This window comes from Cryptomeria japonica, chromosome 5 (assembly GCF_030272615.1).
Source record: "Cryptomeria japonica chromosome 5, Sugi_1.0, whole genome shotgun sequence".
In the NCBI taxonomy this organism is placed as follows: Eukaryota; Viridiplantae; Streptophyta; class Pinopsida; order Cupressales; family Cupressaceae; genus Cryptomeria; species Cryptomeria japonica.
This window is the reverse complement of record NC_081409.1, coordinates 321798564-321812033: the sequence shown is the minus strand read 5'-3', so window position 1 is coordinate 321812033 and position 13470 is coordinate 321798564. Positions and strand designations below refer to the sequence as shown.

The 13470-nt window shown below is 36.0% G+C and overlaps 1 protein-coding gene across 2 annotated transcripts in view; it reads left to right on the top strand.

Moving 5' to 3' along the window:
* Nucleotides 1-8032: 8032 nt before the first annotated feature.
* Nucleotides 8033-13470, top strand: part of LOC131062490 (BEACH domain-containing protein C2) — a 105160-nt gene continuing 99722 nt past the window's right edge. For both annotated transcript variants that reach the window (XM_057996163.2, XM_057996155.2), the window contains exons 1-3: nucleotides 8033-8252; nucleotides 8571-8661; nucleotides 9183-11466. In XM_057996163.2, the coding sequence (XP_057852146.2) occupies nucleotides 9201-11466 (2266 nt within the window). In that variant the 5' untranslated portion in view covers nucleotides 8033-8252; nucleotides 8571-8661; nucleotides 9183-9200. The remainder of the gene's footprint in view (nucleotides 8253-8570; nucleotides 8662-9182; nucleotides 11467-13470) is intronic.

Sequence of the window (13470 nt, the reverse complement as noted above, 5' to 3'; positions counted from 1 at the left end):
TATATTTAGCATATTTTGCCTTATTCATTATGATGTGGACAACTCTCTTTGAATCCTCTCCTAGGGTTTTATCTATATATTTTTACAAGCATACTTGGATTTTGAGTTTACTCTGTGTCTTATGTGTGTATTCCCTTATCCCTATGTGTCTTGCATGTGTGTGTTTGGGCTTAGTGACCATCTCGTAGCACAATGGGATGAACCTATGGCATCACATGGTTGGGTGGAAATGAAACCACCATTAACAACTGGAAGGATTGAGGATTGAGATTGATCATAAAAATATTGTCTACATAGTTTTACTTTATGCACTTAATTTATTTCTAATGTAAAATTATGTGATTGAATGACATTTACGTGATAAATTATGATGTAGTTGTATCCTTCTTTATTGGACCTCTCACTGAGACAAATAGTAATCAAAATGGCAAGATAGCAAGACTAATCTTAGTTGTGTGACTCTACGTTGGAGCCAAGCATGATTGCATTATAGTTTTCTTTTATTCTTATGCAATGTTAAGGTAAATATGAAGTAGGAACATTTTTTTTGGTCTTTGAATGAATCTTAATGCATCTTGAAGTGGTATTGGATGGTGTTTTGAACTTTTCTTATGGTCATATTATCTTTAGGTGTTTACCCCTAGAGTGTTGAGTCATTTCAATTCTTTTTAGGGTCTCTTGTAGAGTCTTGTAAATATCAAAAGTTGATATAACTTCTTGCCCTTATGCTTTTTTATCTTAGGGAAATGTGTTGGAGCATTGGGAGGTCCTAATACCTTTCCCTACCTTCTCCCACATACATCGATGGTGTCTAGTGCTTGAGGGAAGTGAACCTTCATTGGCCTCAAGTCATATGTTTGATGTTTTAGCATACATAGGGTGTTGTAAGCCCTCTTGGGTGGTCCTTTAGTTCTTGGTATGTCTCAGAGGTTGATCCAATTTTTGGGTTACCCACTGGCTTGGACTCTAGTGCTCATACAATATTGCAATGCTAGGGAAGGACTACAATGCCTAGAATTGACTCTAGTGCTAGAACTAGATGCCAACTCCATATTGGGATGCCAATACTTGGGTAATAGTGTGGAAGCTAGGCATTGCAGTCCTCCCATACATCAAACAATGAGTATTTTTAGGTCTCAAATGAAAAAAGTTTGTGTGAATGAAAATTGTTCCCCATGGCCTTGAGAGTCCAGGGAATTTTATAATACATTTGTATGTGTTGTCATTGAAAATTTATGACATAATTTGCATTGATTTGTATACCTTCATTCAAGGTTGTCCAATTATCAAGCCTAGGATTGAGGAGATTGTCCATCTAGTCTTGTGAGGTCTTCTGAAGGTCAAATTCCTTCACTGGTGTTCACTATGGTGTTAAAAACATTCCTCTAATTTTTTAGGGTGTTATAGAGTTGAAGCCTTCCACTTGTGCAACACCACATTGTGATGGGATACCATAAGTTGTTGTGTTGTGTGTAACTTTGCACTAGTGTGTAGTAAGTGTTTTTGCATAGTTCACCGAAATCAATGAGTGCTTGCCCCTTTAATTTTGATATGTCTACATTGGGCAACACTATTGGTTTTGACAAATCAACTTTAAAACTATGCTTTTTCATCTTCTTTTCTTTACCTTTCACCGATGGAACTAAGATAATGGCTTGTGAGGCTTGATGACCCTCAGTAGGTTGCTCGGTAGAGGCAACACAAATTATCTAATCATTAAATTTTTTTTTTCCATGTTTTCTTAGCTAATGTCTTGTGGGTCCCATAGTGGAACATAATAACATACATTGTGCAACAACCTTGATCCTTGACCTCTATCAGGTTCTTAGCATGCATCGAGAAAAAACTCTGATCCTCAATTTCCAACAACTCTTAGGCATGAGTTAAGCCATAGACCCAATCTTCAATTTTTAATGTCTCCTTGGCACAAGTCAAGTGGCAGTCTCAACCCTCTATCTTTGATGCCTCCTTGATCAAGAAATATTTCATCTAGTTTTTGGAAAGAGGATATGATAAATTTCTAAAAGGTGAACAATCAAAATGCTTGGAATTCCACTCACTATTTGTATTAGAATAATTTCACTTCACCAGAATGTGTTCACTAATTTTTAATAAGTTTGTTGGGGTGAACATGGATTTAATTATTTTTTGCAAGTGATAAACTTATTAAAATGACTTTTTTGGGTTATTTATGGAGACTAAAACTTTGATCAAAGACTTTGCAAAGATGTACTAATCTATCCCTAATCATACCCCAATATTATCCAACCCTCTTTTATTGGTACAATGTTGAGTTCACCCTCATTGATTCTCATCAATACTTAGACAAGTTTGAATGACGCCACCCCAATAATATATTATGCTTTTGGAGTCAATTGTTTAGATCATGTATGTATATCCATTTAAACATATTTTGCCACATAGATTATGCTCATATGAAATGATTCTCGTATGCAATTAGAAAGATTTATTTAATAAAGCGATACAATGTTATGGTTTGAATTACAGTTCCTATAGTTTATTTATGAATCTTATATATGCTTTCAATGAGCCTTTCATTTTAGTCCAGAAGTGTTTCTTAGATCATACTATTTTTTTAACATCGAGCGAGTATCATGTATTACCATATACATTTCCTATTACTTAAGATGAGCAATAATATGAGTGTAACGTTATATTGAACATGAGAAAAATGTTTTACTACAAGTAAGGTATCAAAGGAAGTTCACTAGATCGGGAGATTCTCCACATGTGATATTATACCAACTTTTGCAAGCACAGCTTATCAAGTTTCCTCTTATCAAGGTCATTAATGCACAAAGACATGTACTAAAATAGAAGTGTTGCTTACTTCTTTTATGATTACCATTGCATAACATGGATATAATATGTGTATATTATGTTAGTCACACATTAAATGTTGAACACACACCAGATGATGAGAGGGGGGTGAATCAACATTAACTAAAATTTCAGACTTCAAACTTGCATCTAACAGATTTATCCAAGCATACACTTAAAAGAGAATTAAATGAAGACATCATAAAAACATTCACACAAGAACACCAATACTTTATATGTGGAAAATCCAAACTGGGAAAACCACAATGAGCGCCAACCCATAGAATTGATCCACTATATAGGAATGTCTTACAAAAAGGGAGCTAACTGCTTTGGACTTGCATACCAAGGCTAACTTCTCTCGGGGTAAGATACAAAATACAACTTACTAACCTGATGCTAACTACAATAGGGCAAGATACATTATTACAACTTATAGAAAAATAATTATATGAATAAGAGCATCTTAGTATGCCAATTATAGTCTTTGTTATAGCACAAATTTTGACATTACTGAAATATCTAGACCTCCAATTCTTCGAATCACTAATCTTATATCGACTGTCACCTCTATACTACAATCCCTTCTAATGTAGCCACTTCACTCTCATTGTCATCCTTACATCAAGTTGCACACACATTCACCATTGTATTCCACACATCATATATATCTCTATTTCGTCTAACCTATACACACACATAGGTTAGAAAAAATAGAGATATATAATATATATACCAATCCATAACAAAAACATCTTCACCAAGTTGGCCAAAAGAAAGATTGTAACATGCATGCACATCTCTGACCAAAGATATACCACCAGACCAAAATCTGAAATGTGTTGGTTGAAAATTTTGCAAACTCTAGAAGTTTACAAAATTGTAATTTCAAGTACAATGTGTGAGATTAAATCTCTCCTATTTTCTTAGGGAAGGTTCCCCCTTTCACTTACTACTCTATCTATCTTAAAATGCATACAACTTCTAAATTCTGAAATAAGCTTGGATGGTACATCATCCTATCCTCTTTTTCAAAATAGATGTTATTCTTTCCTTTTTCCCTAGGAAAAAAATTACAAGATAGAGCAACAATAATTCTTACAATTTCAATGTTACAAATTAACTCAAAATGTTGGAATGATCAAGACACAAATACGAAAAGAAGTAAAGTTTTCATGAAGGCACAAAGTCCCTCGTTGCTTCTCCGGGATAGGAAAATAGTGTTCAAGATCAAAGTCTTGCAATCACTATAATCCTATCAACCTTTTACATATGACTTCTGTAACCCAATGAGTTAACTAAGAAAATCAAAATAAAGCTCAAAGTCTTTAAACTAATTCTTAGCTTCACCTTTGATAATGCTTTTGAGAAATGGTAATATGAAGCTTAGAGTCTTCAAGTTACCATTTCTTTTTCCAAGATAACACAATCAAGCACAAAGTCTTCAAAGTGAAACCTTAATATATATGCATAAGCTCTTTCTACTTGAAATATCAAAATGAAGCACAAAGTCTTCAAAATGATAATACGATCGCCAATTCCTAATTTTAACATCAATAGTCAAGATACAACACAAATTTCACAAGTTAACAATTGCCTCTACACTTTAATGATATTCTCTCAACACACCTTTACTTGAGTAAATAAGATTTTATAATGAAAATGACATAAGAGCACTCTCACCATAAACACAAATGAATCCAACACAAAGTCTGGATGCCAAAAGCTTTCTTCTTATTCCATCAAGTTTGTAAATTCACAAGAGGAACACAAAGCTTCACTTTTGCTCTTCACTTCGACAGAGTTTCAACACATAGATTAAAGATAATAGATCATAATTACAAAGAGCAACCTCATATTTATAGAGGAGAGGTGCAACAAGAAACTAGGAAATTTACAACTAATTTATGACCAAGTCAAAGGTAGAGTTTGATTTGACTTAGGACACATGAACATTCTAGATGCAAAAGCTTGAATACAAAATGACACTTGAGGTGTTGATTGATATTACAAAAGGACACTTGAGGTTTTGATTGATATTACAAAAGGACACTAGACTAGAGATGCATAAAAATGACTAAGTGTCTAGAGCCTCGTCTTGTTTCCAACATTCTTCACCAATGAAGTCTTCATGTTGTCGCAAGGTAGCCTATATTTCACAGTCATCTGGTCCCAATGTGCTGAATTTGGCATATGGAGTGGAGTTGCAAAAATGGATTTGAAGAATTCACGAAGTTGGACAAAAATGACCAAAGGTGTGGAAGAAGTGCATTTCAAAGTTATAAGTCCGATTTGCATTTGGGAAGGGTTGTCATTCATGAAGGTGCATTTCGGACTTATAAGTCTGATTTGCACTTATGCAAAAACATAGAAGAAAAATTGTCTCTGGTGCAAATCAGGGTTATAACTATGATTTACACCTAAGAAGGAAATATGGTGCAAGTAGAGGTTACAACCCCGATTCACACCAACTCTAAGCACTTGGAAAACTGGAAAAGGAAAACGGTGTAGGTCGAGGTTATAACCCCGACTTGCACAGTTAGGAAAGAACTTAGTGTATATCAGGATTATACCCCCGATTTACACCATTGGGTAAGACCTTGGTGTAGGCTAGGGTTATAACCCCAACTTGCACCGTGATGGGGAGACTCGGTGTAGATCGAGGTTACGACCCTGATCTGCACCATTTTTAGGGGAATTGGTGTAGGTCGGGGTTACAACCCTGATCTATGCCAAAATGGGCACGACTTGGTGCAGGTCAGGGTTATAACCTTGATTTGCACTTGAAAGGGAGAACTTGGTGTAAGCCGGGGTTGTAACTCCAACTTGCACCAAAATGGGATGACTTGGTGTAGGTCAGGGAACTATAACCTTGACTTACATCAGAAACATGATTTGATGATGAAATGGTATAAATCGGGGTTACAAACCTAATTTGCACCAGACTAATTTTTTTGAAGAGAAGTGTAATTCGAGGTTGTAACCTCGATTGACACCAAAACACAAAACTAACTTAAAAGACCTAAAAAAGGACCAGAACCTTCAAATCAAGAATCGAGGGTCCTAAATCACACGAGGGCAATAAAAACTACCTCGAAAAATAGGCTAAGAGCACACAAACTATAAATTGGACAAAATTTGTAGGGGTTGTCCTATTTTTGTGACTTAGCCAAAGATGAGGACAACAAAACGAATAAAACATAATTCAGACCAAAACCAACATCAATCATGCAATACTAGACCAAAAGAATACTTCACACACCATCACTGGACCAAAAATATATGTTACATCTAAGTCTGATAGCATAACCTAAACACATGTACCAATCATATCAATTCACAATTGAGAAAGTCCATACCAAAACAAGCAACACACGAACCACAAAAAGGATTAGACTTTCAATCGTCCTCATCCTGAACAACATTCAAATAGACCAATATCAATCAGATCAACTACCAATGCAACTTGTCCAAGTCCAAACCATAGTACCAATCCATAATGACCTCCAATCCAACTGCAAACACTTCAACACTATAGCTAACTCTCCTGATGTTTGAACCAAAACCCATGCAAACCACATTGTTTGACATCAATGACAACAAAGCCAACAAAGCATATATTTGCTACATTAAATTCAAGTTCTCGTGAACATGATGGTGGCACAAGTTGAGGATATTAATTTTTATGCATGCATAGCTTTCCCACCTCATCATGATAAGGATACTTTTGAGACTAGCAATGAATTAAGTAATGGTGGTGTGATCAATAAAATATCTATATCCAACACATCTTGTGACACACATAATGAAAATCAAGAGATAGTCTACATCTAAGTGCACATCAATGAAAAAATCTATGATGCTATGCTTACAAAAGCACACAATGAGCATTCAAATGGGGTAGAGATTACAAATTGCACATCTCAATCACAAGAAATGGAAAATTCTCCAAAGACTCCCATCACTACATGTCACCTTTCTTCGCAAAGAATCATTAATGGATTATACTTCATTTATTTATCATGATGCCAAAGCAAAAGGTTTCTTTGGGATTCCATTTTATGTAATTTTTAAAAATATTTTGTTTGAAAATGATAATTTATGTCTTCTTTGCTTTTCACTTGCTCTTGCAATTGAGGAGGCAAAGTGATGACATCTTTCATTTTTCATCTCACACATACATTAGCCACACAAAAGAAGGTATCTCATGTATGCATCTCTTAATTTATTAGATCATGTTCATTTTTTCATGTTATGCTTTTTATTGGTTTATCATGATTATACTTGTTTTTCTTATAGTCATTACCCCCCTCCTTGATTTGCGTGTACCCTTTTAAGAGCACATGATTATCAAAGTTTGTGTGTGATTCACAAGTGGACTCTATGTCACCAGTTATTTTTCTTATAGTCGTTACTCCCCCTCCATTCTCTCTCTCTCTCGCTCTCTCTCCTTGATTGTGTGTACCCCTTTTAAGGGCACATGGTTATCAAAGTTTGTGTGCGATTCACAAGTGGACTAACACTTTTACTCTTTGTTTTACACCACTTTACATAGATGTCTTAGATGTCTCAAGTATACCATCTTAATATATGATTTTGATATAATTCACACTCCTATCTACCTCAATTTGTAATCTACTTTTAGAAACAAAACTTAATCCTTACTCAAACTATTTTTAATTCTCAACTTACCAATTTTAATTTTTGAACAAAATCCATAGACATTACCGAATCAACTTTGTAGTACAAATTTGGTGTAACAAATTTAATAATTTCCTAGATCTAACTTTTAGTCACTAGTGGTTATCCTTGATTAGACACTCAATATAATTTTTCTAGTTGTTTTTATTTGATACAAAGTACGATTCTATTCAATCCATTTTCCAATCTTTAAATATTAAATATAAAAATACTAAAAACACTTAATAAAGGGGAGGAAAAGAGAAAGCAAATGTTATTTTTTTTGCAGTTTTAACAAATTCTGAGATCTGAAAAGTCCCAACTAGAAAAGCTAATAAAAAGGCCGTTCTTTTCACATGGAGACTTAAAAAACGCTTCCTCCAAATACTCAATAATTAATTAATCCCATACTCTGTTGTCAACGCGGGCTTCAAACCGCCAGCGGTTTCTTGCCAACACGGCATTTTTAATCACCTATAAATAAGCAACAAACAACAATCATTTTTTTCCTGGCTTCATTTTTACATCACTATTCCCTGTACAAACATTTACTATAACATTTAGTATAACGGTGATTCGATCTGCAGTCAATGCAGAAAATTTAACACACCGATTTAATCTGAGCATCTTAGCTGACGCAGATAGATTTGCTATAATCGGCAATCACGAAAGGAAAAATCCGCATCAAGCGATTGAGTTTTTACAGGATTCCGAACACAGATATATTTTCTGTAAGTAGTCAATGAAGTATATGTTGTTCGTATATCGCAGCAGCTTTTGTGCATTGATATTGCAACATTGTTGCGTGTGTATATTGCAACATTATTTTGTGCGTTCATACTGCAATATTTATACAATTATTGCGTGTATTTTGCTGCAATTTATATATTTATATTGCAACACTCGTCTTTGTGCATATTGAACAATTTTTGTGTTAGTACTACCTTAATGTGGGGAAAGGACAGCTTTTTGGTTTGTTTGTTTATTCGTGTGTATTTAAGATGAGGATAGTGACCATGATTTTAGGGTTTATTGTTGCTTATTAGCAGGATCATATGATTTTGAGGTGGTAAATCGATCGAGGGCATCGAGGTTTTCCATTTTTCTTATAGCTCAGTTGCTTGCATTTTTCGGATCCAGGTGAGGTTAGTTTGGACCTATTCAGTATGTAATTGTGATCTAAGTTATCCATGGATAGAATTTCTTTCTTTTTTTTCGAAAATTAAAATTCTGTAAACGAGCATTTAACAGGTTTTTGTATGATCCGTTATCAGATATGTTCTTATTAGATTTGTTCAAATTTAGCTCTTATTTTAGTTGATGCCATATAACAAAAAAAAAGTTTATATCGATCCATTATCACCTTGATTTCGTATAAGATGTATGTAGCTCTGGATTTTGTTTTCTTTGAAACAATTCTGGCAAAACAGATTCCTGATCCATTTCTTACAAGATACGTGCAAGTTTGGCTCTTATTGTAGTTGATAGTGATACTGTATTTGCCAAAAAAACAAAAACAAAACAAAGAGCTTTACCATTATATGTTATCATTTTTATTTCATAAATAATTTTTGCAAAAAGGAACGTTCGTTTCAGTATTAGGAATAATTTAGATGGATAGATTAAAACTTTACCTTCTAATGGAAGTGTGGTGTTAACAGGATTTTGAATTTTCCTAGATGGACCCTTCCAACCATAATGGTCGGGTCTCAATTGATGCGAGTGAGAGGTTAAGCCATGGTGAGGATCCAGCTGCTACAAACCCTGAGAGTTTTGAGGATGATGGAGATGGTAATGCTAGTGCTTTAAGCCGGCGCTCACATTCTACAGAAATCTATGGAAGTGATTGGCCTGGGGTGTTGAGAGGAGATACAATGAAGCTAGGTGAAAATGGGGAGGCATCATCCTTGGGATGTTCAAAGGTAGCAGAGAACAGAACAGGTAAGTTTTCAAGTGATATTGGCTCAGATAGTCCCTCAGAGAATTCAGGTTGGATTCCTAATAGAAGCTTGAATTGGGAGATGGATGAGCAGAGAGAGGCTCAGAGGAGTAATGGTGGTCAAGGTTATATTGAGAATGAGATTCAAGAAATCATTGAAGAAAGCCAATTTGAACAGGTTTCATTGGAGGATCCACAAGAAAGGAATGTTACACTGGCATCGATAGGTGAAGTCGAGATAGCAAGTAAGTCTCCTGCATCACAAAACTTGGATTTTGGAGATATATCTCATTCAAACATTGGATCAGCAAAAGAGATTACTCCAGATGAGGAAAATAACACGCACGGAAATGTGTTCAGAAGCCCTGCAAGATCATCAAATTACAGCCCCCAATCGTTTTCATCATCTTCCCATATTGATATTTCAATGTTGTCTCTTGATAGTGGAAGTGCATTTGCCTCTCCAATCAGCTCACCTTCAGGGCAGAAAAGTAAATTGGTTTTACCTGATGCTCCTCCCGAGCTTTTGCATGTGATTGATTCTGCAATACAGGATTTGGATTCCAGTATCATGGAGAGGTTGAGGAGGATTGTTTGTGGAGAAGATATTATTTTACAAGCTAGAGAGGATGAGAATATTTCCCAATTAGTGGTAGATGTGCTACTTGCTAAAATGGGTGCAGTCGGAGATTTCAATCAAGATGGAGAAAACGTTACCCCTAATGTTATGCTCAGTGCAGAAGCTACAGTTGTGGCAGCAACTATAATTCCCTGGCTTCCTCATGTAGATAATACAAATATTTACACGTCACCAAGGACAAGATTAGTAAAGGGGATTTTAAATATTTTGAAATCCTGTACAAGGAACCGCACTATGAGCTCTAGAGCAGGGCTTCTGAGAGCTCTTCTTTCAGCTGCTGATATAATGTTTACAAAGAAAGGTGATGGAACAAATAAATGTCCGAACTGGGATGCCAGACCATTTTACAGTTGTCTTGAGCTATTAGGAGCACATTCCCTTAGTGTTTTTGATTTACGGTGTTGGCTTCAGCTTATAACCGATGCAATCCCTACAGGCAGGGCACTAAATCTTACCCTTGCATTGGAAAAGGCCACATCTGGAAAGGAGACGGAGGGCCCAGCTTATACTTTCGAATTTGATGGTGAGAGTTCTGGTTTGCTTGGTTCAGGAGAGAGCCGTTGGCCATTTTCAAATGGTTATGCTTTTGCAACCTGGCTTTATATTGAATCTTTTGCAGACACACTGAACACTGCAGCTACAGCTGCTGCTATAGCTGCAGCTGCCGCAGCAAAATCAGGAAAATCTTCTGCCATGTCAGCTGCAGCTGCTGCTAGTGCCCTTGCTGGGGAAGGAACAGCACACATGCCTAGGCTGTTCAGTTTTCTTTCTGCAGACAATCAGGGTGTGGAAGCTTATTTTCATGGGCAATTTTTGGTTGTTGAAAGTGGTAGTGGTAAAGGCAAGAAGGCCTCTCTTCATTTTACTCATGCATTTAAACCACAATGTTGGTATTTTATAGGTTTAGAGCATGTACACAAGCAGACAATGCTAGGGAAATCAGAAAGTGAGTTGAAGCTATATGTGAATGGCTGCCTGTATGAGAGTCGTCCATTTGAATTTCCTCGTATCTCCAAGCCACTTGCCTTCTGTTGCATAGGGACAAACCCTCCTCCAACTATAGCAGGTTTACAGAGACGTAGGCGCCAGTGTCCTTTGTTTGCAGAGATGGGACCAATATACATCTTTAAGGAGCCTATCGGTCAGGATCAAATGGCTCGTTTGGCTTCAAGAGGTGGAGATACTGTTCCTTCTTTTGGAAATGGTGCAGGGCTTCTATGGTCTGCTACAAATCAACATGCAATGGCTTTAGCAGAGGAAAGTTTTGCCCTAGATGCAGAGATTGAACCCAAGATACATCTACTTTATCACCCAAAGCTGCTTACTGGTCGCTCTTGCCCAGATGCTTCTCCAGCTGGCACAGCAGGTATTACATATGCTGGTTTTCTTTTGCAGTTAGCAAATAAAGTTATTAAATTGTATTTTTATAATGCGCAAGTTCTAGAAGTCTTCAAGTCTATATTTTGTTAGAAAATTGGTCAGCTCAATGGCTTGGATTCTTCTATGGTTATGCTTGATGCAGCAGTTCTCCATTTTGTTTGTCTTTTACATATTGTGATGTTCATTTCATGTCAGGAGCTTTAGGGTAGCTGTTTGTTTCATTTGTCTATTATGGATATAGAAACAAACTTTCTATTTTTGTGGGACAACAAAAGTTGCAGTATCTAGAAAGTTGAGCTCTTATATTGCTTGCTTTGGAAACGTAAGATATTATAATTCCCTATGATTCAGGGACACTCAATAAAAATACTCTATAAATAGCCTGCTTATTTTTTGGAAAATTCTAGAGTTGACCACAAATTTGGGAGTTGAACATGACTTAGGCATTATATGTTTAATATGTTTTGATTGGCTCACAATAGGAATCTGGAAATCTTTATTTGTGGTTTGGAAAAATATGTTTACATATTCAGCCGTTCCTCTGAGTCATAACTCAATATGGGCACACTAAATCTCAAACGAGGAGTGGGTCCCAACAAATAACGTGCCAAACACACTGTATCTCATGAGTAAAACCTTCTTTACTGTGAAAGATCTTAAGACATTGATATGAACTAGAAGATTCAGACTTGGTTTCCTTTCAGCCGTTAGGTTAACCAGAGGCCTTTATGATAGAGAAAAGAGATTACATATGGGATAGGATTTAAACTGCTGGACAATGATGCTTGCTATGCTATTTCTAAAGTCCATAAGCTTTTTCATGCCAAATCAACTCATGATCTTATCTAGCAGATATCTATACTTTTGGATTATTGTGTTGGCTCTTATGGTCTCAGGTGACAGATCCCATCTGTTCAATCAGAAAAATATATAACCTCACTATTGTTTTTGTTCTTAGAGAAGTTTCATAGAGGAAAGCAGGTCAGAAATGATTGACCAGTTGCCATGTGGACATGATTTTATTCATCTGGCCTTACACTTCTTATCTCCCACATTTTAATATAACTTTATTGAATTTGTAATATGAGAGCTGTATGTGTATATGCCAATACATCAGTTTAATGATTATAGAATCAGACCACCTAGTGTTCTATGTCTTTGATGTTTGCTCTGCTGTAACAGATTGTGGAGGGTGTGTTGTTCATTTGCTTGCGTATCAGACATCATGTTTTGCTTGCAGTCCTTAGAGAGCAATCAATATGCACATAGACAGTTGGATCTCACCAATGTGAAAGTGGTTATTATGTGAAAGATAAATAGGCTCAGGATTTAAAAGGAACTGTCCCTGTGCCAAATTTTGTCCACTTTGTGTACTCATTTTTTATGGGGTCAAAAGAACATGAAATTTTATGTAAAAGGGTATCTTTTGGTCATCGTACAAGAATATGAACAAGGGCAAGTCTTGATTATTTTAGGAGAATATAAACAAGGACGAGAAGCTAAAGGGAAGGGTTTGATTTTCACTGCTGTGTTGTTTCTTTGAGCTGTTATTATTTGTGAGAATGCAAGTATGTTGATTTTGTTGCGAAATTGCCACTAAGTAGCACATAGCTAGGTGATTTAGATGGGGTGGTGTGCTCCTTCCTAATTAATGAGTCAACCTTTGTCGACACAATTATTTTTGGAAATGCCTAAGCTAAAGGGGTTAAGTGCTTCTTTTGATTAGTTAGTGGAAATGCCAATGTTGGTCTTTTTCAATCATGATTGGAACCCTGAACCCATATAAGCCATGGCACTGGAGAGATTCATCAGGAAGAGAGTTGTTGCAGAATTGCCAAGGAGAAGGATAAGATAGCTCACAAATATAGTAGCAGCTATATGAATGGTGTTTATCTAATATCTTAGTTTTTGGATTTCCATTGTGAGACTGTATTCTTGCTCTTAACTTCGTTTCTTTATGTCCATGCCCCTAAATGAGATGGGGATATTC